This window comes from Dermacentor albipictus, chromosome 8, assembly GCF_038994185.2.
Source record: "Dermacentor albipictus isolate Rhodes 1998 colony chromosome 8, USDA_Dalb.pri_finalv2, whole genome shotgun sequence".
Classification (NCBI taxonomy): Eukaryota; Metazoa; Arthropoda; class Arachnida; order Ixodida; family Ixodidae; genus Dermacentor; species Dermacentor albipictus.
In genome coordinates this window covers 74782579-74808353 of record NC_091828.1, presented here as the reverse complement: position 1 = coordinate 74808353, position 25775 = coordinate 74782579, and the positions used below count along the sequence as shown (strand labels likewise).

The window sequence follows — 25775 nt, the reverse complement described above, 5'->3', positions numbered from 1 at the left end:
GCGAGCGTTGCAGGGTTGCCGGATTGCAAAAAAGAAAAAGCTGTGATTTAGTTCTAAATAAAAATAAACGAGATTCGTAAAAAGCAGGTTTCACTTCAGAAAAAGCAGTTTCTGAATCTGCGTGGTAATGTCGCGGCGCGACCAAAGCATGTCTAACAGTTCAATAAAATCTAAGAAATAGCTCAAAACAAAAATAACCGCAGACATGTTGGCGCTTGAACAATTTGACGTCACATTTTGCGCGCCTTCTTCAGTTTGCGCGGTCGGCGTTTCCACTTGTTCCCGCCTAAATGTGCCGGGGCGATACGTGACACTGGTGACACGTTTAGTCGTTTTTGCACTGCTTTTGGCATTTGCCCTCCGTTTGCAATTTGCGCATTGTTTCGCATAACAGATAGCAATGCTTGTCATAGGATCCTGTGATTTGCCGGTCAGCCACAAACCGATGGGTCAAATTCAGGTAATATTAGCTACGAGCCCGCCGTTTTGCGCAGCGGGCTGTTTAAACAGATGCTATTACGTTTACAGCTTATCATCGGCCCCATGTTCTCGGGCAAAACGTGAGTTGCGCCTTTGCTCATGTATGCAGCTGTTTGTTCAAATATGTCCACTGAGGATTTTCGCTGAGCTTATTTGGTTAACAAGTACTTGCTGCGAAGCGAAGCTTACGTGATGTATGCTTATCTGTTGCCCTCAGGACCGAGCTGATGCGGAGGCTGAAACGTTACGAGGTCGCAAACCACAAGTGCTTAATAGTCAAGTACGCGGGCGACACCCGCTATGATGTAGAGAACATAAGCACGCACGATAGGTAAGAATGAGCACTGCTCTAAAGGGTTTTCACGTAGTAGATGCTTGCTTACGGCCATAGATTGGCATATGCATGATGCCGTAATTAGCCCTCCTCTGAGTGCTTTATGACCAATTTCAAAACCGTGAGAGCACCAGTGCCTGAAAAATGTGAACGTGAATGATTGCGGACATCCAAGTTGAAACGAGTGCCAGTGTACGTGTGTGTGCGTGTGTGTGTATTTGTAGGCCGGACGAGTGTCGTGTGATCTTTCCGAGATATGCTTATGTTTGGCCCGGTGTGCATTTTCAGGCAAGCCATGGCTGCTGTTAAAGCGACCACACTGTCAAATCTCAGGGCCACGTCATCTGACTTCAGGGTCATCGGAATTGATGAGGGACAGTTCGTAAGAACGTTTTTCTTGTTATTTTTGGTATAAACGTACTGCCACTTCTGGAGACGCCATAAGCAGCACAGGTGTTAAGTGTAGAGTATGCCATAGTAGTCTGTAGGGAGCCTCTAAACAGGAACAACTTGCGAAGTTCAAATTCTCACACGAGCGCAACGTTGCCGGGAAAGCTTTATATATTGTAATTTCTGCTGGGAAATTGGCAGTTATTACTTGCAGTATGCGTCCATTCAGTGGGTTACCACGTGCCATTTGAATGAGATACTTTTGATAAATATTTACCCATTTAGCATGGCGATCATTATATTGAGCAGGTTTGCTGGCATCTGCAACAGGCCACCACAAACAGTGCAATGGCACTGGACAGCAACTGATGTATCTTCCCATGAAGCTTTCACCATTACTAGCACTGCATCTTAAGAATAAATTGCATTTTGTAATGGTTTTCAAAAATCTATTGGTGTCCTAAGTGTCTGCCTCAACTGTATCAGTTTACTAAATATAAAATATTAGAGAGTCATTTTAGCTAGGCAATATTTGTACCTGTGGCAAGCTTTACAATTTGTGATGATTGACACTGGGTTTATTAGTGAACAAATCGTTACTAATAAACTATTTGTGATGTTATGAGGCACGTTGTAATTCCGGACCTGCAGTCAAATGGTGCACAAAGCTTAACTTTTGCTAGAAACTGTGTTGTAACGCTAGTTGTCAAAAGTACGACCTCAAAATGTGCCTTGAAATGCATTGCCGTTCTAGTTGACAGTTCTTTTGCACTACACTTTCCCATAGCATGGAAACAAGTGCAACCGAACGGCAATACACTTGCACATTTTTGAGCACCTATTTCTTGACACCGGTGCAAGGAATTGAGTTCCTAGCGAAATGCTACGCTTTGTGTATCGGCTGTCTTCGATTCTGCAATTAGAGCATGTTCGGTAGTCATTATTTGTAAGGCTAAGTGTGAAATTGTGTTACTTAGGGTGGTCATTTCCTACTGTGATACAAATTTTGTGCCACTGCTACGAACCCATCTGTAAAAATTTTGTCCCAAAATGTTTAATAATCTGAGCCAGTCATTGCACAAATATACTGCATACAATGAGCAGTTCTCTTCTTGTAGCTAGTCTGTGCTGCTACATAAGCCATGTCTTTTCTTCAGGGCTCTGAACTGGGTCCCCAAGTTAAGTGGACAATGTCTTGTGGATTTACTGTCCACGCGCAGATAATGCCAAACAAGCAATGCTATTAAAGTAGCCACGATTATTGTGCACAGTCTTCAACTCTCCTGCATTATGTTGAAGCATTTCTCTGCTACCACTACTGGGTGCGTTGCCTGCAGTTTCCCGACATAGTGGAGTTTGCGGAAGACATGGCAGATGCTGGAAAGGTTGTGGTCATCGCAGCCTTGGATGGAACATATCAGCGTCAGGTAAATTGCACAAATCGTGCATTACATCGCTTCGGTTCTCGGTCGTCAACTTTTTGCTTAGTTACTTTGTCAGCGAGTCTAAATTTGAAGCCCACAAGAGCAGGTTTTCATGGCGCAACAGTAACATGCAAGCTTTCCTTTGAACAGAAGGAAATGTTGTTGCTTGTGGTGTAAACTTTCAAAATAACCTCGCTAACATTTAGTGAGCTATACCAAGGAATAAATATTCAATTCTGAAAGAAAACAAATGTTTTCCATACATCTGGGCCTAATTGGGCAAACTGTTTAAGGGTGAACCACTGTAAGGCTACTTTGTTTATATTTTTAGTGCACAATCTATAGAATACACATGATAAAGAATGAAGGCAATGTAAACTAGCCTGCGTAAAATTAGCCTGCCTTGCCTACTTTGCACTTTTTGCATGCGTCGTGGACACATGCAAGTGCTGAGATGCCTGCGTACTAGCCTTATAGTATAAAATGCAAAAAAGCATTACGCAGCACATATTGAGCAACAGAAAGCTGGATTGGGAATTTTGCAGGACGGTCTTAAATTTTGTCATTGACCCTTTTGCTCTGAATATATGACCAGTTCATAAATTAATAACTACTTATGTATTTAGGCGAAATACAAAAATTGTCTGAGTTCCAAGTGATGGAAAACATTACCTTGGTTCTTTCCACCTATGTGGCATTTGCATGTTTGAAATTTTGCCACAAGTTACGTGGGACACCCAAGTAATGTATAGATATGTGCATGTGCGTATATTTGGCTAAACACTGTGTTTGCATTTGTTTCTGCCAATACTGTGAAACTCAGTTATAATACCTGACGTAACAGTCTGTTGGTTATAGTGACCACACTTGAGGCCATTTATGATTTTCTGACCCTGCCTATTAAAACTGCGTCCAGATATAACAAATGTTTTCAAAAGCGCCGTACTGTTACAATGGGCACCTCAAACCCACTCACTGTAAAAGGAGGGCTACACGAAGTTTCAAAGCACAGAAGTGCGACCAAATTGGGCGCGTAGCATTTTTGTGAGGCCATTGTGGATGAGTGAAAGTTCATGAAATTTGCTAGCTTCCCCCTTTTGCTGTTTGAAAATGACGTAGCTCAACTTTAATGACCAAAAAATGAACTAGGCTTGAGCAGACCGTCAAAATTCATGTCGTGGCACGCTGGTGCGGAAACGGAAAGACAGCATCACCACACATCCATTGTTCTTGAGACTTTTCTGTCTTTCCAGTCCTCTTGTATTTATTTATTTTACTTACTTTTACATACTGCAGCCCATCTTGGGTAGGAGTGGCAATAATATCATAAGCCAATTGCAGACGAAAAATTTGTCAGGGGCCAAGAAATAATTTTTTACCGCTCGTAACAGTTGCTTTTTTGGTATTGCGCATTGTCTGTTTAATAATACAGCTAAAGTTATTTTTCTCTGGTACTATACATGCTAAACTTAGAAGAAACACCAAACTAGAATAATGCAACATTTACTTGTGATATTGTCTGTTTTATTTGCCAAAAAGTTACCAGCACCGCATGTCGGATAATCATCTGTCAATGAAATTACAATTTTCAGGCCTTCACATGTAATCTGAGCTGTAATCAGTGCCTAAATACTGATTATGTGTTTGCCCTAAGCTTGTCCATCAGTTCTCACTGCTACAATTCCTTAACCGGAGATGTGATGTAACCCATTGTATAGTTCAACTGTAACATCGTCACAAATAGTGCAGCGGAAGTTGTTTTGGCTTCATTTTTTTTTTCAGGTTGCATTTAAATATGTCTTGAAATTTTGTATTTCATGTATGCCTTCACTGTCAGTAACATTATAAAATGGGCTGTTGCAAAACAAGGAGCAACTTCCCAATTTCTTCCAAGTTTTGGTTTTATTGAATAATAAAAAGGCACCCAACCCTTTTCATTTCCCTGTGTGCTTCTTGCTACATATAATGGATACATGCCAACTAGCTCATTTCACCATCCCTCTTTAACAGCTTCAGTATTGCATTTGTACATGTGGAGTCTAGGCCTCAAATCTTGAAAATTAGGTTAGGTTTCAAAGAATATGTTTTGCAGTCTACATGAATATGCCTAGGTTTTTCAGAAATGCAAAAACTACAAACTAATAAAACCTGCTGGAGGCAGTTACTGAGGCAGCTACTACCAGCAGAAGTGATGGAAATAACTGTTCACCTTACCTTTGTTATATGGGCAGATAACCTCACTCAATTTTCTTTTGTTTTATTCCTGCAGGGGTTTTCAAACATTCTTACGCTTGTCCCGCTGTCAGAAAGTGTCATAAAGCTTTCTGCTGTATGCATGTTATGCTATGCGGAAGCAGCCTACACAAAACGTCGAGGACAGGAGAAAGAGGTTGGTATGACTTCTCTGTGTGTTGACAACAATTTCATTTAATAATCAAAGTGATGGTCTTTTATTGCAGCTGTTATTTGGTTTCACTAGTTGTGACAGACTTAAAATAAGAATCTGACTCAATGCAAGTGCTGAGAGTTAAATAGGTGCTCGAGCCCTTATGGGTTAGACAGGTTAAGAAATGACTACACAGGCAAGAGGTAATGCATGCATCCAGTGGGCTGCATGTTTGATACCCCGAGCCTTTCATTGCAAGCAAACATGCTACACAGCCACATTGTTGTCATCGGGCAGGTGTCACCAACAGAAAACGGCAATAGAGAGCTTTACAAATACAGTCGACTCTTATTAGAACAGACCCGGATAATTCGACAAGATACGTCTGATTTATCCGTAGTCTGTAATATCCGAAAAGCCTCCGAAACTTTGGTTGCGATGCGTAACAATGTTATTGAAAAGAGTGGGCGACGAATGTCGAAAGTAAAAAAACAAACAAAAAAATCGTAGTTTCACTCGAAAAGGTGAAGCATCGATTGTGATAGCTGCCTACTAATTTGCTATGTGAAGTAAGGATAGTAGCTTTATCGCCCATATAAAGTTGTAAACATTCGCATACTAACTGAATTAACAAGCACAGTGTCACGCGCGCACAAGACACATCTCGCTCGATGACCACGGAAAGTCGCTGTCAAAACATTGCAGTGAGGAAGCGCGGCAGCACTAGCGAGCGAATGGAGCTTTGTGCTGTCTCTCCCTTAAACGCGAATGTCAAAAGCACAGCGCATACTAACTGACTTTGTACACATCGCAGATCGCTTTGAAGATTAGGCTGTTGTATGTGGGTCCGTTATAACGAGTGTAGACTGTAGTAGGCCTGAAGATAGCAGATGCCCTTGGGTTTGAATTTGACAGAACATTACAAACATTGAGGTAGTATTGTTAGCCCAAGCAAAGATTTATTTGCTGTTTGCATTATTTCTTCAGTCTGCTAAGCAGCTTGCTAAATCTGTTCCTAAAGCTCTCTAATACCCCTGTTACACGGGCACTTTAATCTTGCACTGAGTTGAACAGTTGTTGCGTCAATCACAGTTGAGCACTGTTACGTGGCAGCTCCATCCGAGATCGACAATCCCAGTCAAAGCGAGTAAATTGTCAAGATGATTGGCTCCAGTAGTGTGAATGCAGGTAGCGTGGCGTCACAAGTTGCTTCTCCTGCACATGCCAAGTTGTTCGTTTGGGTCACAGTCAATGACCCACCACATACTATCATCATTTGGGAGGAGAATCTTGGTGTTCTGTCCTCTGCGTACTGTACACATAACAAAAACTACTGCGGGCACTTCAATAAAAGCATGTAAACATGGAAACCAACATATAGGCTTTGGATTCTCTTTGCTATTTAAGTGGCTGTGAATTTCAAAGAACCTGTTTTTATGTCCACTGCAGGATAAAGGCCTCTACCAGTGTTGTAGGAGGAAAACCTCTCAGTTTGTGGGAAAATTCGTTCTGGTCCAGGAATTTTTCCTCATTTGCAAGGTTTTCTTCAGAGAAATCCGTGTTGGTCTCCTTTGTAGTTTCATGCTACGTGTGGGTAGATGGCAATTTTTCTCTTTCATGATGCTCCCTCCACCTCACGGGATTCCGGAGAACTGATGCGTCCTTTGCAGTAAAAAATTGCTATTGAAAATTTCTCCAGCGCCCATAACAGTTCAGCCGCCTTTACCGAATGTACTTTTGATCAAGGCAGTTCAGTTGTGTAGAATTTTGAAGTCTTTCTGGTGTTGCCAAACTCATCATCGATTGCCATATCAAAGAGCTAGGCATTCAAAAGCATTGAGAAAACTAGAATATTAATGACATTTTGAATGTTTTTTAAGCCCATCTAAGCTACCCCTTCCCTGCATTTACATCTGGTTACATGTCATGTGGTTGCATCCTGCAGCATAATTATGGTAGTGCCTAATTTAATAATTTCTGCCGTCTCAATTTCAGGTTGAAATCATTGGAGGTACTGATAAGTACATGGCCGTGTGCCGGGCTTGCTACTCTCAGGATAACAACACACCTCCAGAAGAATGCTAACGTTCACCGCACTGCACGTTTGTCGCAAGATTTTGCCCAGTGACGCGCGAATGCTTCATGACCATTGCCAAGAATTTGTTTTGTACGAACACCTGTGATTGTCCCTTGTCAGTCTTCTGTTATGCATCGTCACATGACTTGTACTCTGTGGAACAATATGTGCGCATAAAGCAACAAGAGCGCATAAAGCAACAAGAGTGGCTAACCCACCTGCAATTTAATCAGCATGTTCACATGACTGTTGCTTGGCTGCATTCATGTTGTTTTATGTACAAGTGCTCTCATGTGTATATATATAATCATTATGCATCATAAATTTTTAATACTATCACTTTGCGGAGTGTCTACGCATGACTGTATCATATCTGTAAATGCAACAGCATGTCCTTGCTGCACTTCTCAGCAGCTTGTCCTTGTGTATCACAATATGATCTCAAAATGTGCATAATTCAGTCATTAAATAACGACAATGAACGGGCATAATAAATGTTTGCTTTGGGAATTCATTTTACCTAGAGGCCCATGAATTATCAAAAATACACATTCCTGTTAAAGAGGTCCTGAACCACCCATTGGGCTTGGTGAAAAAACGCACTTCACGGATAGTATATGCTGCTGTTAACATCTCAGCCTAATTTTGCAGTTGCGCGCAGTGCGTGGAGCTACCAAGCGGAGCATGAAGCCGTCTTTCTTTTTAAACGCTCTTTTCAACAAAAACCTTCTCTCCATTCAGGCATTATACTTTATCATATCAGCATATTCCCAGATGCAGTTGCTATTGGTGAGTAGCTGACATCAATCGAGAGGGTTGTTTGGATCAGTGCGCTTCTTCCTACTGTTGCTGTGTGTATATGACAGTTTAATAAACAGGCTAAAATAATTGAAGCGGGGTTTGGGTGTGGGCTAGTTGGTATTCCATTGTTTTAAACATCACTTACAGCGCATACGTATGCGGGGACCAAATAAATGATGTTCTTTTGGTCCCTGTCTATGTACGCGTTGTAAGTGATGTTCGAAACAATAAAATAAATGAACATGTGCGTTCCAGTTTCAATAAGAATTAAGTGTGATGGCGAATAGAAAGTCCTTGCCCCTGTTTTATTTAGCCAACTTACGCTTGTAAATGCGAAGTCTACATATCTGTTTCCAACGGTAGACCTTTCTTGGATCGGCCTGGCCTTGTCTAACGGTGGCTCCACGGCACAGCGCTGCTGTCAGTTGTGCTTCACATGTCCAAGGTGTACGAGCAATTAAGTGTGATTCATTTTCTATGGAGCGAGGAATGAACGCCCATCGAAATCAACAGGGAAATGCAGCCCATGTATGGGGAAAGGTGTCTTGCTTTGAGAAGTGAGGTGGTGGCGTTGCGAGCTCGCAAAAGGCCATGAAGGCTTGCTTCACAAAGAGCATTGGAGGAGGCCGTGCGTGTCACTGACTGACGACAGGGGAATCTCGGATTTAGTTGCTGCAATGGGCAAAATGTCTGGACCGGTGTGGGGACTACGTAGAAATATAGTGTAAGGTACGAAGAACGGCATGCATATTTGTAATTGCATGTATGTTTTTCATTTTGGCTAATAAAAAAATTGGTGCAGAGACTGATTTGTCCTTGTACTTCTGAAAGTAGCTGGCAATCGTCTGTTCACGCTTGGGTGCGGCCGCCCGTGTAGGAACTAAACTTTGGCCAGACTGCTTATTGGTGTCAGTGCCATAGCTGTTGGGTATCGCTAATTTCGGTTAGTTTTGTACACTCAACTAGCCTCGAACCATGCAAAACTGAAAGGTCAGACCACACGTTCACTCCTGGCAGCTCCTGGCTAGCGGGCCTTGGCAGACTTCACTTCATATTGAACTATTGATAGTGCTTCAAAACGCGTAAGTTCGGTATGGCTACTCTCTGTCAGTCAAACTGGCGCAGGACAAAGCTGGTCTGCATCACATAGCATGGCCAGGCAGGAGCATATGAGCGCGACCGGCAACTCTAGCCCTGGTGTGCAAAAAGCAAACGCTGTGCTTACATACTACAGTTGTAGCTACAGTTGTAGTATGTAGCTGCGGTGCGCTATATAGGACATACCATGGCTGCTGCGGGATACCGCGATGGAGTTGCTCGTTAAGCGCACTGCGGCTCTCCGAGAACGACAGTGTTCGGCGTGTAGTAGATGCCAAAATTGGAAATGGTGGCACCTACGTGAACATCCAAAATCAAATTTGAACTGTGCACCAGTGATGTTCAGTTGGCGGAGCATTGTGGACATGTCCCGCTCCACCGTAGCCTTTGCAGCGCAAGACATTGAAGAAGCAAAAGCACTGCAAACTGGATCATGTGCGATCTTTTATAGTCGTGCTTCCGCTAAACGCATTGAAGTACTTTTTGCGATAAAGTATTTCTGAAATGGCTACTTTAACTGGAAATCCATTTCTTGACTTCAATAAAAAGCGAGTCAGGGCTTTAAGATTATCCCAGAGTATCAGATTCATTATCAGCCTATCTTTATGTCCATTAAGGGGCAGGACAAAGGCCTCTCCCAGCAATCTCTAATGACCCCTGTCTTGTGCTAGCTAATTGCAACTTGCAGCTGCAAATTTCTGAATTTCATTACCCCACCAAATTTCTTTTAGTCCTCTACTGCACTTCCCTTCCTTTGGCACCTAATGACCGGCCGGTTACCTGTGTTATGCCTTGCAGATGGCCTGCCCAGCTCCATTTTTTTCTCTTAATGTCAACTAAGATATCGGCTATCCCCATTTGCTCATAGATCCACACCGTTCTCTTTCTGTCTCTTGACGTTATGTCTAACATTTCTCATTCCACTGCTCTTTGTGTGGTCCTTAAATTGTTCTTGAGCTTAATTGTTAACCTCCAAGTTTCTGCCACATATGTTGCCGTCGGTAGACTGCAATGATTGTAGACCTTTTTTTTTTCCTTTTTTTTTCAATGCCTGTAGTAAGCTCCCAGTCAGGATTTGGTATAATGCCTGCTGTATGCACTCCAACCAATTTTTGTTCTGCAAATTTCCTTCTCATGAGCAGGGTCCCCTGAAAGTAAGTGACTTAAATAATCATACTCCTGCACAGACTCTTAAAGCTGACTGGCGAGCATGAATTCTCATTTCCTTGCCAGGCGACTAAGCATTACCAGTGGTCTTCTGCATATCAATCTTTAACTCCACTCTTACACTTTCTCTGTTAAGATCCTCAGTCATTCGTTCCAATTCCCCACTGTTGCTGAACAGGACAATGTCATCTGCAAACCAGAGGTTGCCGAGCTATTTGCCGTTGACCGTCACTCCTAAGCCTTCCCAGTCTAGTAGCTTAATAAGCATGCAGTGAATAGCATTGGATAGATTGTCTCTCCTTGCCTGACCCCTTTCTTGATGGGTAAATTTCTACTTTTCTTGTGGAGAGCCAAGGTAGATGTGCAATAGTTGTAGATATTTCTGAAGATATTCACATGTGCCTCCTGTACTCCTTGATTACGTGATGTCTCTTTGACTGCTGGTATCTCTACTGAATCGAATGCCTTTTCGTAATCGATGAAAGCCATATAAAGGGGTTGATTGTACTCTGCATATTTCTTGATGGCCTGTATGTTATCCATTGTAGAATATCCTTTCCTGAAGTCAGCCTGTTCTCTTGGTTGACTGAAGTCAAGTGTTGCCCTTATTCTATCAGAAATTATCTTGGTGAATATTTTACAGAATACTGAAAGCAAGCTAATGGGCCTGTAATCTTTCAATTCATTAACGTCTCCCTTGTGGATTAGTATAACGTTAGCATTCTTCCAGTTCTCTGGTACACGCGAAGTTGTGAGGCATTGCGTATAAAGGGCCGCAAGCTTTTCATGCATAAATCAGCCTTTATTCAATCTGCTGCTTTTTCCCAGGTCATGTCTTGCAAGGCCCTTCTAACTTCATTGCTAGCATTGAAGGAGCCTCTGTATCCTGTTGACTGCTCCGAGTAGTGGACAGATCGGTATAGAATTCTGCTGCTCCTACAGAGGTGGGACTCCTGCACCAATATGACACAAACGCAAGTTCATGTGCCAACTGTGCCAAACACATAAAATTGACCAAAATTGCACCACGCTGCGCCAAAATGGCTTCGGCATCTGTGCTCCAGCAGTGGCCGCAAACAGCGAGCGGATTCAGTGTCCGAAAAAGAGTGCAGCCTTTCGCATTCCACACGCCGCACGATGGCGTCTTACGCACTCGTAGTTTTTGCGCTTATAACACTCCCAGCTGTCGTCGCTGTGGCCGGAACGGTTGGGGCGGCTGTATTTAGAGTGTACTATACGGTTAAGTGGGCCGAGTGGGGCATTGCTCACTAGCTGAAGCATAACTGCGAGTGGGCCTAGTTGGAAGTGCTCATCCTTGTGTTGCTCCTCTTCTTTGTCCCTGCCTGCGCACAAAACGTTTTTAAATAATGGATCACTAGCTGAGGTGCAAAATGAAAAGTAGGTTGAGGGTGCTGCAAGCGAACTAGATATTAGGGAAACTGCGCGTATTCAGCAGGCGGGTGTGTCTGTCCCTAGGTCCGGTATAACGTAAAACTATTCCAGTCTGTTTTTGTGCCCATATGGGCGAAGCCTGAGCCATTTTGACCTATCACAAAGGGCTAATGGCGGATTTAAAATAAAAAGTCGCAGTTTCGCCTCAAAGGCGAAGCATTGATAGCGATAGCAAAGTCGTAGGTACACGAAGTAAGGATAGTAGGTTTATCGGCCGTATAAACTTGTAAACATAGGCATACTAACTAAATTAACAAGCATGGTGTCATGCATGCACAGGCAAACATGAACACATCTCACTTGATGACCGCGGAAACTCGCTGTCAAAACACTGGAGCGAGGAAGTGTGGGGTCACAGGGGAGCGAATTGACCGTGCTGCCTATCACTTCAGTGCAAACTAAGCGGCAAAAACAGCACACACTGAGCTATCAGCACTCAGTCCCCATCATAGATCTCTTCCAAAATAGGGCCCGTGCGCTGCTGCACCATAGGCAGAAGCCGCCGGTGTAGAACCTTCCCACTTCCCTTTCCCTGTTGCCTTGCACGCGACAGAAGACTGCGCGCTTCCTCCTCCCTTTCCTCCATTGCGCGTGTGAGATTGAGCCGCCATCGTTGGCTCACCCTTGCACACACTCACTCGCACATAGAGCATACGGCGCACGGGGACGATGTTATCGCCCTTGGACAATACGGAACATCACGATGACGATGACGGCAGAAATGAGCCTGAAGTGTCCAATAACTTGCAATGAAAACAGATTGGTATAGTTTTACAGGGTTTGTCCGAAAAGTAATGTCAGTGATTATATTGTGAAGAGACTACAGGTCACAGCGCGCTTGGACCAGTTGGGATTGGAGGACTATGAAGTTAGCTTACGCACGCATGATTGCTCAGTCATCTGCAACCATCTGGAGGGTAAGGACAGGCTTTTCTGTGAGACTTGTTTTCATTTCCCTTGTAAGTCATAATGCAGCACTCGTGGGAACAAGGAACTGCCATTTAGTTTTGTGTGAAACTCGGCAAGTCCACAGTGGAAACATTTCCCATGATAAAGATGGCCTTTGGTGCTAATTGTTTTTTGGAACATTAAGTCTACCGGGGGCATAAGGCATTTTTAGAAGGTTGTGAAGAGGTCAGCGATGAAGGTTGCGCTGGACAGCCATCAACGACCATCACCGAAAAAAATGCGTTATGTGTAAGAGATCTTTCTAACTCAGACCATCGTTTGAGTGTACGTTTAGCGGCACAGACATTAAACTTTCCAAAAAGTACAGGTCATGAGATTTTTCCAAAAGTACAGTCATGAGTCTTGGGTGTTTGAATGTGACCCTGAAACAAAAGGGCGAAGTGCCGAGTGGCACACCTCGGCGTCCCCTCACCCAAAGAAGGCCAGAATGAGCAAGTAAAATGTCAAGACCATGCTCACTGCGTTCTTTAAAATCGGGGGGTTTGCCGACCATGAGTTCGTGCCACATGGTACAGCCGTCAATGCCACATTCTAGGTGGAAGTCCTCAAGAGACTCAAACAAATAGTGCATCGTGTCCTGCCAGACATTGCGGGCGATTGGAAACTTAGCCATGACAATGTGCCAGTCCACACCGCCTTCCTCGTGACACGCTTTCCGGTCGATTAAAAGGTGCCGACAGTTCCCCAGTCGTCCTAGGGGCCTGACGTGGCTCCGCCAGACTTTTTGGTTTCCGTGTTTGAAAACTCTCAGGAAAGGACATCATTTCAGGACACTTGACAAAGTCAAAGTGGCTTGCACCAAGGCTCTAAAGGACATTCCGGAAGATGCCTAGCATGGCACCTTAGATGTCTGGAAATTTTGCTGAAAGCGATGTATCAGCGCAGGAGGAGCCTATTTTCAAGCCTTTTAATGTGTTGTACCAGTCTGACCAATAAATGTCTTTCCGTCGACTCATTGACATTACTTTTCGGACATACCCTGTATGTTATACCAGCACAGGGTCAGTTGCACCAGTCTGGTTCTGTGGTGACATATGGTGACCCAGAAATTATGTTACCGTATCGATTGGGCAGCATAGTTTGAGAACATCATCACGAGTGTTGGCGCATAACTATATAGTTTGATTGTAGTGCCACCGATGTTTTCAGCTTTACAGGAAAGCATGCGCTGGTGCCGCCGCTTGCCATATTCTTACCTCTAGTAGTATGCTATAGATACAATGCACACTTATATTGCCCCGCATTCTGTTTGGCTTGCGGCAAGGCGAAACTATTTTCATTATGTAGAAATAGCTTTCATTAAACCACAGCAGTTCATAACTCTGGTGTACAGTCGGTTGGTGAAACCCATACCCAGGCACTTCACCCACACTGTCGAGACATTAAAGAAAAATGTATTTATAAAAAATTTCCTGGGCTACCTTTCTAAATTTCGGACTCGTTGTTGCAGAATGCGTTTTTTAATATTGCTACCACTAATTAAATATCTGCAGGCACTATTACCAAAGTTTACATGCACTAGATGTTTCGGTATCAATATAATTTGCTTCAAGATTCAGCATAAGCTGTTGCTTAAACAGTTGGAGTACAGCCTTGTGTTGGTTTATTGTATGTTCTGTTCTGGTTTCAAAGCGTGCTGCCATGTTATATGTTCCATTATTCCACCAAAATTCAGTTTGGCCTGCTCCAAACTGCTTCAAAATGAAATTATATTTGCTTTAAACTACTACAAAACAAGTTTACTTTTTCCAAAAATTGCTTAAATATGACTGGGCAGTTCCTCCCCTGCTTTTACTGTATAATTGAAATTGCTTATGACATTACCCCGCTTATCTTTAACTGCACACATCCTGCCCTGTCCTATGCCACGTTTTCTGATTTCATGCAATGGCCATTTTTTACAGCTGCCTCAAACTTTCCAACGTTCCAACTTCTAATGTTGCTAACATTCTCTTTATCAGCCTTTGACAGTTCGGCAAATTCTATCTGATATCGAGTTACACATCTTTATGCTTAGGCATTTTCTTATTAGGTCCTTTGTTACTTGGGAGAGGTTACCTACTGGTTACTTGATACCTAAAATTGCTGCTTCTGAAATCAGCCTTGTTACGGTTTCATTCATTACCACTATGTTATCGTCTTGCTGTTCTGAAGCAGTATGTTTGTGAGCACCAGCCTAAATTCATCTGCTTTTACCCATACTGCATCTAGGTTAGCTTTTTTCTTCTCTACTAATTTTGCTCTTTCTTTCAAAATTGAGAGCAATCCTAGACCTCACTAACCAGTTGTCACTGACCCTACCTAACACTTGTACATCCTGCACTATGCTGGGATGGCCAGAGGGTATGAAATCAATTTTATTTGTTTCTCCTTTAGAGCTTTTCTACGTCCACTTTCAGTTACTGCACTTCCTGAAGTAGGCATTCATTGTTTGTATGTTGTAGAATTCATCAATGTTGCCCACTATGTCCTTATGAATTAGAAATCCTACCCCATATTGTCCGTTACCTGGAAGACCCCTGTAGCATACGACCCGGCTGATAGCACTATATTCTCACCACTTCTAGCCTCGCTAAGGCCAATACAATGCCTGCCGATTCCTCAAAGAGCCTTGCAAAGCTAGCTTCACTCTAGCATGTTAAATGTTGCCAGTTTCAGTTTCGAGTGGCGGCCTGTTCGAATTCAGTTTCTTAGCATCCTATGCCGTGTCGAAGGTCTGACTGCCACCTTCGTAAGGTGCTTTGCAGCTGCTGGGGACTGAGGGCCATGGGCTAATTGTAAGAATCGTGAGGGAGATGGTGGCAGAATACTGCACCAGGGAGGCCAATTCCTGTTTGGTTGAGGAAGTGTCTTCATTGAAGCTTAGTGGGCCTTCCTCATTTGGTTGCACTTGTATAACTTCACCGGCTTTCGCCCTTTTACCTTTTCTTCCAGTGTCAGCAGGCACTTCAAGCCTGAAAAATGTAGTGCACAGACGAGGACTTCAACTGACCACTTTCACATTAGAGGCCCGGCGTTCTACCTCTGCTCTATGCTACCACTTCATATAGTGCCATAGTGCATGCTAACTTTCTATAGTGCACAGTAATTATGGAAGAATAGTGTCAGAATTTAAAGCAATTAAACAGTGGAGTAGTTTACCAGACTATTAGACTGCAGAATATCAGGAGCGCATAAATTGAAGGAGAATATGCAATACGAAGCACTAATTCAGTCTTGCATAGCTGCTCCAGCAATTCCAGCCACTCAGCTATTCTCTTTTCTGTTACAGCAGCTCTCTGTTCACAAAGGTCAATATCTGCAGAGAAATCACACTCCTGTAAAGACTGGTAATTGCATCTGTAGTGGGGAATACACCTTGTTGCAAATTGTGCTCGTACATTGACCACTGACCCTATCAAGCTGGATATAATTGCTCCAATATCAAACACCCAACAAATGCTCGTCACTTGCGTTTTCATTTGGCTGTTTGGTATTCAATGTGGAATTGTTGAACAGCATTAACCAATTCGCGCGAGTAAAATGGTTTGCTTCTTTGGAGAGGGGGTGATCATTTCTAGCCTCATTGCTCTTAGTCAACATGCGCAGGAAAAGAATGCAGCGGAACTGCTCCATGTAAAATGCAGTGACAGCTAGCACAATTTCACGCATGACATTGAGATTATTCCACATTTTTAATGCCGACACATAAAATCTAGCTTGGTGTGCAGCCCATCCATGTGATGCATAGACGATTCAAGGGACATGAAGGCAATATGTTAAATCACTTTAGACATACGGCACTTGAAAACTCTAGTTTTGTTAATATCACATTAAAGCCTGGAAACTAAAACAAAAAATGAACGCAATCTTTTTTGGGGGCCATTGTAGCATAGTAAACCTCCGTATTTGGCTTCTTAGAATACAATGTAGTTCATTTTTATTGAAATCGCTAGTGCTGTCAATCTATGATGCCACGGAGATGAATCCTGCACAGCTGTATTTGCCTATCGAGAAATCCACATTGCTTGTTCAGGTAGTGTATTGGATCTCCAGGCCTCGTGTTGCAAGCATGCTTCGCATTTGTTGCCATCAAGTTGGAATGTGAAAAACAATAGCTTATGCCCTATGTGTGAAGTAGGCTCCTTAGTTTATGCTGAGCTGTGCTTACTTCAGCCAAGCAACTGCACTTTTTTCAGTATTGCAGAAACTCGCAAATATGTTTTAACCACAGTTATTGTGACACAACCACCCGTATTTAGAATGAATTGTCGAGGCCTTTGTATACACACTATTAAGGACACATGTTTTTCTAGCTGTGCAATGTTTCAGCTAAAAGTTGTTAAACAGAATGTCCATTCGGCTTCTCATGCCACGACTCCAGCAATGTCGTTCTCAGCTATCCCGCTCAGTTCACTGAAGCAGCTGGTGGTGGCTATCGAACCTCCAAAATTCAGCTACCCTATGCAAAACTGTGCTGATTTCAGGCTATGCAAATGTAAGGAAGTCAAAGTAAGGAGCTGGAACTAGCAGCGATACAAAATGAAAGTGTACAGGTGGAACACACAGTAGATGATTTGTGGATAGTTTTTCCAGACCAGTGAAGCTTTGCGATCAAACACTGCTTTTGGTAGCAGGACCCACGATATCCAGAAAAGGTACATCACGTGTGTGTACACGCACATTGCTATGCACACTGGCGAGATATGCGACCTTGGTTTGGCTATTTCAGGTATGAAAGTCAAATGTACGCACAGTTAGTTTCTGGCACAAACCCTTGCAGGAGTGTTTTCAGCCAGTTTAAACATGAGGTACATTCCAACCATGCCAAAAAGAAAAAAAAGTTGTAATGAAAAGCAAACATTCTCGCAATCCTGCTGGTGCATTTGATAATGTTGAAAACCATCTCTCCTTAGCATTTTACAAATTCTGAATCTTCTCCGCAAGACCATGTGCAGTCACCGGGAATTTGTATGCGCCAATGCAAAAAATATTTCCACTTCTGTCACTTGTCTTCATGTGTACTTTGTGCTCGATGCTTTTCAACCACTACACCAACACCATGTGCAAAAGCTGTGGGTCACACGATTCAAACTATGACCAGACAGGGTTAGTAATAGCACAATATTGTTTCAGCACTGTGCCACCACACTGTAATTTGTCAACACACTACACTGCCATCTTCTGCATCCTAGCTGAACTGGTTGTGCATGTGCGGTGTGAATAATTAGAGCATGTGAAGCTAGCGACAGGCCCAGACTATTTTAACAGTACGGCAGGGGCCTAACAGTCTGATGCTAATTCAATGAAAGGTTCCCAAAAGGGTCACGTCAGTCCATGAAACCCACAGCCCATTCTACTGGCTTTTGTGGCACTACACGAAGCTTGCAAGTAGTACAACCTTCACAGTACTCTTTCTCCTGCACACAGGAGCTGTATGTTGTCTGACAGTGACCTTGTTATTGATGGCATGTGGTTTGAAATGTGGTGGTCTGGTAGCGACAGGTGGGTTTAGCCTGGCAATTGAGGCCAGCAATTACTCCACCTGAGCACTTTCATTGTCACTGGGGTATTCACGATGTGTTGGACAGCGTCTCTTAAATATGCGAGAAAGTGTGAAGTTTCCTCACGGCCTATATCAGATCTTTCCGGAAACACAAGGCATTGAGAGGCATGTGGAAGGCCTTTCTCGAGCAGAGCATCCCTTTCACCACGGTAGTACAGCTATTCTATATGTACGGTAGTAACTATTCTTTGAGCAGGGTCATATGCAGATGCTGTGCTTATTTGGTGAAGTAGCGAGGCTGCCTCTCTACAAAACCAATCAGGCCACAGACTTGCGTTCCAATGACGTGAGGAGAAGAGAAATATGGCTGCTTAAAGATGGCATAGCTAGCAGAGGGGAAATCGTCTAGCCGATTTGGGAACCCCTCAAAGGGTTCCTCAATAAGTTCGGGCATTGCAAGCAGAAAGAAGTGGTGCGCATCGCAGGCATGGTGATGAGTTTGTGCAAAATGCTACACTGTTGAATGGCACAAAAACGGCTGAAAACTAATAAAAGCCTTTGCACCCTTCCTGTAGGAACACATCTGTCCCCGCTAGACATACTAGATGGCGTCACCTGCGGAGCCAGCAGCAGCACGAACTCTGGGCTCATGCATGAAGCAAAGAATCTAAAACTGCAATTCCCGGGAATTAGTAGCACCGCAGGAAACGGAGAATACCTGCAAAACAAAAAATATAGGCCTTCACACCACTCCTGAATGGCTTGTATTGGCAGAGTTGGTGGATGATGCAACTGCACACAATGTTGTACATATTCGCTGCTGACTGCCATGCGAAAAAACATCATGCAAGAACTCTATTCACGATGTAGATGTTGAGTAGGGGAGTAAGTGGCACCTTGCACGATGGCCTTGAAAAAAATGCAGCGTCTAGTTGACTTGCATGAAAAAAAAGAAATCTGGCCTTCTCCGAGTGAGCGGATGGTGGAGAGGGAAACGAGCGGCACACATACTGAAAAACAGGTGTTCCATCACTGATGTCACGTGGTGGCGGTTGCGGCGACAGTCTACAGCGAAATGAGAGAGACTGCGATGGAAGACTCTTGCCCGGGGCCTAGCGGATTGTGTGGTAGGCCTCGGAAGTACGCTGTGGCCTCTGATGTTCACCAAGCAAGAAATGAGGTGAGACGTGTGAAGCGGCAAGAGCAAGGTGTTTGGCCACAAGTGCTGCTTTCATCTGCCGTGAGGATGAGACAGTGTTCGGCTTGTGTTGCACATTTGTAACACTTAGTGGCGACAAGCGTGCTGCACCTTTATGCAGCGCATGTGTGCTCGCATGAGTCGTTGAGGAAGTCGACCTAAAGTCAACTGCGGCTCACTATGTCTTGCAAGAAGTCTGACCCCTCCGATCGTACAACTTAATGCGTTACCAAGTGTGTAGCGGGCTTTCACTTTCACGTCACAGGAAAGTAACATGCTCCCGAACATTGTTTTCTTCGCCTCCCACCGATTTCTACTCCTCTCTGCTTGCAAATTCTTCTGAGAGCCTCTTCTGACCTACAACAGCATCTCACCACCTTGGATGATGGAGAAACAGTTTATCTTCATGCCTTGGATATTTTATCCCCATTCTCTTCACTTGCCTTTTTTTCACGGGTGCATCAGAGTCACTTTTCATTCCCGTTTTACGCTAACTGATGACTCTGCTTCTGTAGTCACTGCTGCAGCTTATAGGCAGCGTTTACTGCTCTTGAAAGCCACTGGCTAGGTGGAATCGCTGCACTTATGAAGCCAGGACCAATGCATCCAACGTTTTTGTTCACGAGTCAACCTGCAGAGGAAGTTTCAAAATCGGGAATACTGATGCACTACTAAACTTAAGACTAGAAAGTAGCAGAAGAGCTAATGGTTTTCACAAGTGTTGCCTCCAGACCTCCACAAAAACTTCAAGCAGGCATGCTGAAATTATTGCCGAAAATGAAGTTTTTGTAAAAGCATAGATTTGTCTTTTGTGGCAGCATGAAGCAGTTCCACCACTGAACATATTCAAGCACACATGACTAATCTAGTACACTGTCCAAACCGCACTGCCTCTTCTGCTTAGAAACTTCAATGCAGATTCCCTTCAATGAGGACACAAACTGCCTGTGTGACAGGTACATCAACTAACCCTACAAGGATGCTGCTCAAGTGATGTCACCACTAACTTGTGTGAAAGTTATAAGGTGGCATTGCCACCCCTCTGTATTCCTACATCCAATCAAGATGAATTCAATATGCTCCTGCAAAATGCTTCAATGATGCATGAAAGAACTTCGACAAGGAGACTTTTTGCCAACTTGAAAATATGTAAATTCTTTATTGCAACTTTGCAATATAGTATTATGGTATAACCTGGACACAGAAGGAAAACAGCACTGGAATGTTCGTTGCAGGAGGTAAAAGCTGACATTCTTGCTTTGGCCAGTCTGCACCAGTCGACACCAGCCATGTCAATTTGCAAGTTTTCTGGCATATATGCACGAAACTGCTAATGCAGCCAGCCCCTGAACAATGCATAACTACTTGTCCCCTGTACAAAAAAGACCATTTTCACCTCTGGAGCTATTAGAGCAACTTGCAAATACAGTTTGACCTGCTAAGGATGCCCTTGAATGATGTGCCACACTTATTACTGCGAATATCTAGACAAAGCCTCTCAAATTCTTTTCAACACATACATACTTCACAGAACGTAATTCCAGAGCCTATAAGACATCAATGGTACTACATCTTTACGATTATTCAAGAGGTGATCTTAATAAAGCAGTGTCACCATGAACTGCTGGCAGAAATTTTTGCTTTAAGAACAGACACCCAGTGCACTTCAACTGCTTTGTAAATTGTGTGTGCAGATCCAGTGTTTCAAAAGAATGAGCTCAACACTACCGTGCACAAAGGCTAAAAAACTTCATTTTACAGTCGAGTATGGTGGTACCCATACTACATGCTGTTGGTAGTACTGGTAGTTGGTAGTACCCAACTGCATGCAAAGTAACACCAATGTCTGTTCTCTGCATGTCCCTTTAACTGCAACACAGCAGCACCAACTGTCAGCGTTCACACTACGCTTATTATCACAAGGAACTGCTCAGTCACACAGTGTGTGCATACTACTCGCATCACTGTAGCAACACTTTCTACAAGAAGACATAAATGGGGACAATTAAGAGAAACACTAAATTAAGATTGGCAGAGTGTCCTTTTCAAAGTTTACTAGTATACACGTCTTTCAGGAAAATATAGCTTATTAGTTGCGGCCAACGGAAGCTAGATTCTATTTGAATTTCATGCCCAAACTGCGGTTCAACAACGTCGGCATGATGTTGCACGTATTTGAATACATTGGCATATCCTCACACTTCACGTGCAGGAAAAATGCAGACAAGTTGCAGGGGGATTGAGACTTTGCTCACGCTCAAATGCAACGCAACCTTTCTTTGTCAGTCAACAATTAGCTTCTGGCACGGAGAACTTGAAGTTGCATAGAGTAGGAGTTTTGAGCTAGCATTGGCACCTGTCTCACTATCACATCCTTTCTGGCTTACCAAGCCTTCCTCCGAGGCAAGGCTGACCAATATAAATGCAAATTTAGCAGTGTATGCTACCAATCTAGCTTAATTTGACATTTCTCTTCACTGTCCCTTAGTAAGGCATCTCTGAATGTTCCCCAAAATCAGTTTACAGCATTGCACGCATCCCCATTCTGCCTATATTGCACCATTTGAAATTCATCACACGCTCCAAGTTGAGCCGTATGCTCAGTGTGAGGTAACAGCTTTCCCACAGACTCCATTCCTATGCCAAATGACGAGAAATGGGAACTCTTCACTTTTCCACTCCCGTGGATGTTGCGACCACGCCTCGACCCAGCAGCAAGTGTAAGAGTGAAAGCGCTAAACAGAATCTGAAAGTGTCTTGATTTAGAGGACATGAGAAGCAGGGTTCATAGCAGTCTGAGGGTCATGGAAAAGTACAATCGAGGACTGAAGCAGCGTTATCCCTAAGGCGTGCACTGGCTGTGCCCCGAGAGTGGACATGTTTGCCAAATGACATCACTACTCAGTAGACGCCACTTTTACACCTTAGAAGGGTCCAAGGCCATGAACACAGCAAGGAACTGGACAATTCCAGAATGGAGGTCAATGGTGAAGCTGCAAACTCTAAGGAGGATGACCCCTACACCACGGTCACCTGCTTAACAGGCATTCAAAAGACAGTTGAACAGATGTTAAGGCAGTGTCCTCACTACAATTAAATTCAGCACAAATCTTTAATCTTTCAGTACACAACGATGATAATGTGATGCTTGCTACGACGCTGTCCCTAATGGACTTTGCATGCAATGCTGGGAGTGATAGTTTTCCTTGCAATCATTCGTCCTTCCTTTCTTCCCTTTCCTATATATAGGCCGTCCAGCCAACCCCTTTGAAATATTTCAACATTTAAAAGTTATAAGAACTATCAGCGAGGAGGAGGAGGAATAAACTTTTATTGCAGAACCAGCACTTTATGATGGCCGGGCCTACGCCTCCCACGAAGGGACGTCGAGGGCTTGCCTCGCCGCCGCCTCGCGGGCGTGCTGGGTCGCCCAGGTTTGGTCGTCGAGGGTGGAGCTCCGCAGAGCCTCATGCAACCTCGACGAGAGAGTCGTGGTGTTAGTCTGTGCGTACTGTGCTGGGCACTCCCATAGCATATGCGAAAGCGTAGCCGGGTGAATTCCACAGCACCGGCAGTTGGGGGTAGTGTAGACGTCCGGAAATATAAGGTGGAGGCGGGCGGGTGAAGGGTACGTGTTTGTTTGTAGTAGACGCAGGGTAACTATCAGCGACAAGCAAAACATTTTTCATTGACCACAAACACGAAAAGTAGATGGAAAGGATGTAGCAACTGAGCCAGCACCGCTCGATGTGCATAATTAAGCTGGATTGGCTTTTAGGCTGCACCGACTTTGTGGCTAGGTGTTCAAAGAAAGTCCGACAAAATCTGCCATGCTTGGCCAGAAGCTAAATTTAAGGATATGCAACTACTTCGAAATGACATTTTGGCAGTAGATGGTTTTAAAGAGGCTTAAGAACTGCTATGAACCCTGCGGAAGGAAAGACGCATAACCAGAACAACAAAGACTCAGCATATTTTGGCGCCAGTCGAGTTCCAACAAGCTGCTGAATCACCTTGTTTGGCGAAGGTGACAAAAACAACAGCTTTCCTTGTAAGTGCAGTTCATCAGATGTACCACTGTAAAAGAACTGCTAAGAAACTAAGTGAACCTTTGCACTTCACTTCTAAATCCTACATGAGCATCTAAGGTGTGAACAAAATACTGTATAAAATGTTGAGTTCTATGAGTACAGTGGTGAAGTTCACTGAAAGTGATAGAACCATCAAGTGTATTTCAAGGCACGTTATTCACTTTGTGCAATCAACACTTAAATGTTATTTTACTTTGAACTTGAACCAAGGCACATTTGATTTTTGTTCTACAGCACCTCAATAATGTACAATGTGCAACATTTTTAATGCTGACCAAAGAAGCAGCACTGTGCATATCAACGCCAGGACGACTGAGCAACGTGTCTCAAGTCACATAAAAGACGTCGGAGCGTGATGAAAACGCCTACAAAATGGAGCGAAAATGTCAAACTTAACAAAACTGCAATGGACTCCCTCTAAATCAAACATGAAAGCAACTTGGAAAAATATGCATCACCAGCTCTGCTTAACAAAGTGCATTAAATCTATGAGAAACCTAACAAAGGTCCTTGGACTGCTGAGCTTGATGAATTTTGCTATACAGTGTTAAAGAGAGTCCATTGTACAAGAAAAAAAAGCATATCTATATAGCTCTTGCGAAGTCTTTGGGCCTTGGGGTTTTCGCACGCGACAAAGTATTAACACACGTTTACTTCATTCTTGCACATATAACCTGCACCACCAGGTGCAGTTGAAACTCGTTAAAACAAAGTTCGATCAGACACGAAAATACCTTCGTTATATTCTATATCCGTTATATCCATGTTCAATATATCGAGGCACAACTGTACGACACTTAGCAAAGAACAAATCCACACACCCCTTCCGCCTTTCTTTTTGCTTTTTTGAGCTGCGCTACAAGCCTAAAAAAGTCATGACATACCAACTTGCCCAAACTGCCACGCTTTTGACCACACATATAAGCCATGCAAGTAACCATATGACTTTCACATCCTTACAAAATGGCCTGCACTAAGTTTTGTGCAAAGCAGAGCACCAGAAACAAATTTATATCCTATAAGTTGCATCATCACTGCTCTCACTGCTCTCTTAAAATGTGGTTCCAGCTTCATGGCAATGGTGAAGCTTACTGCTGTGATGTCAGAGCAAGGAGATTCACATGTGTAACCTCCACGCTTGCACTTTGCCCATAATATTTTCAGCACTACTGACATACTGGTACATTTTCCACTCCCACCAGCAAGGTGTGCGCAGTAACATGAAGTAGTCTATCTCCGAGGTAGTTTCGCCATCTGTTCTCTAATTCTACAAGCATGTATTCTCAGCTCTTTTGATTTGGTCAATCTGGGTGTAACGTGCTTCGGAACGTGCCCCGTCGTCCACGTGGTTTCGTCGAGCGGAGCGTACATCCACATAAAGGAGGGCGACTCTCAGACGTTTCTGACTGCTACTGCAGCAATTCTTCGTTGAAATATTTGCACTGTAGTGAAAGGACACAACGTTTGAGTGTTTCTGTTATCTGCTCTATGATTATGGAAGGTTTTTTTTTTATCCTGACACTGCGGTGCTATCGCAAAAGTCCACGCATCCAAATGAAGCTAGGTAGGAGATAAAAACAAAGGTGGGGATGTGAGGACCATATCAAGAGTGCATCTTCAGTTATTCGAGTCGCTCCTTCCCATGTGAATAATCAAGAAAAAGAAAAAACTTGTGTAATCTTGTAGTACTGAGAAAAAAAAAGATACTTGGGGTACGTCACCTTCAAAAAACTCTGCACTCAAAGGGTTAAAGCTTCTAAAATTCCTGGTGCTGGTAAATATACATGAAAATACTCTAACTCTTATCTGTTTTTGCCGTAAGCCACATCATGCAGTTCGTGGTAACACACGTATTGCGCCGTTGTCCTGAGGCCTGCAGCAACACATCGTGGACAGTGCCTGAAGAGTGTTTCCTGCTCGAGCAGCCGTGAAGAAAGTCCACACAACTGCAGCTAGTAGAGCTTGTGCACCTTTTTGGCCATTTGTGTGGAGTGCTCCTTGAAGCCAGCGAAATGACGGGAGGAGTTCTGGTGACAACAGTCGCTGGTCTCGTGTACTGCTTCATTGCGGCACTTGAGTTGCCGCATTTGGGACCATGGTTGCCACAGCAGGTGCCATGCTGCTCCATAGGGAGCCCAGCTGGAAAGTGCAAAGAGAAAACAGAGAAACACTTTAAATTGTAGGGTTTATTGTATGGGAATGGCATGGTGGGTTGCGAGGGACAGTGTAATGGAGAACTCCGGATTAACTTTTACCACCCAATTAGAACACAGTACACAAGGGGTTCTTGCATTCTGCCCCCATTGGAATGCAGCCGTCACCGCTGGGAGTTGAACCCACGACCTTGTGCTCGGAAGCACAACACCACAGGCATTGTGCCACTGTGGTTGGTGGAGCAACGCTTCAAAGACGGCACAGTCTAC

General features: G+C 43.7%; 2 protein-coding genes across 3 annotated transcripts in view; one reads left to right on the top strand and one right to left on the bottom strand.

Annotated features, from left to right (window-relative positions):
• The first annotated feature begins 212 nt into the window (after positions 1–212).
• Positions 213–8372, top strand: LOC135921889 (thymidine kinase, cytosolic-like). 2 transcript variants are annotated; one of them, XM_065456299.2, is made up of 7 exons: positions 214–460; positions 529–560; positions 698–811; positions 1103–1196; positions 2542–2631; positions 4898–5017; positions 7010–8372. In XM_065456299.2, exons 1-7 carry the CDS (start codon positions 401–403, stop codon positions 7097–7099), a joined length of 600 nt encoding a protein of 199 aa, XP_065312371.1. In that variant the 5' UTR covers positions 214–400; the 3' UTR covers positions 7100–8372. The 2 variants fall into 2 exon arrangements, with proteins under 2 accessions (XP_065312377.1, XP_065312371.1); XM_065456305.1 differs by lacking the exon at positions 529–560 and having other exon boundaries at positions 213–460.
• Positions 8373–20389: 12017 nt separating this feature from the next.
• Positions 20390–25775, bottom strand: part of LOC135921883 (sorting nexin-8-like) — a 32127-nt gene continuing 26741 nt past the window's right edge. The window contains exon 13 of the mRNA XM_065456286.1: positions 20390–25491. Coding sequence (XP_065312358.1) covers positions 25414–25491 — 78 coding nt within the window. The 3' untranslated portion in view covers positions 20390–25413. The remainder of the gene's footprint in view (positions 25492–25775) is intronic.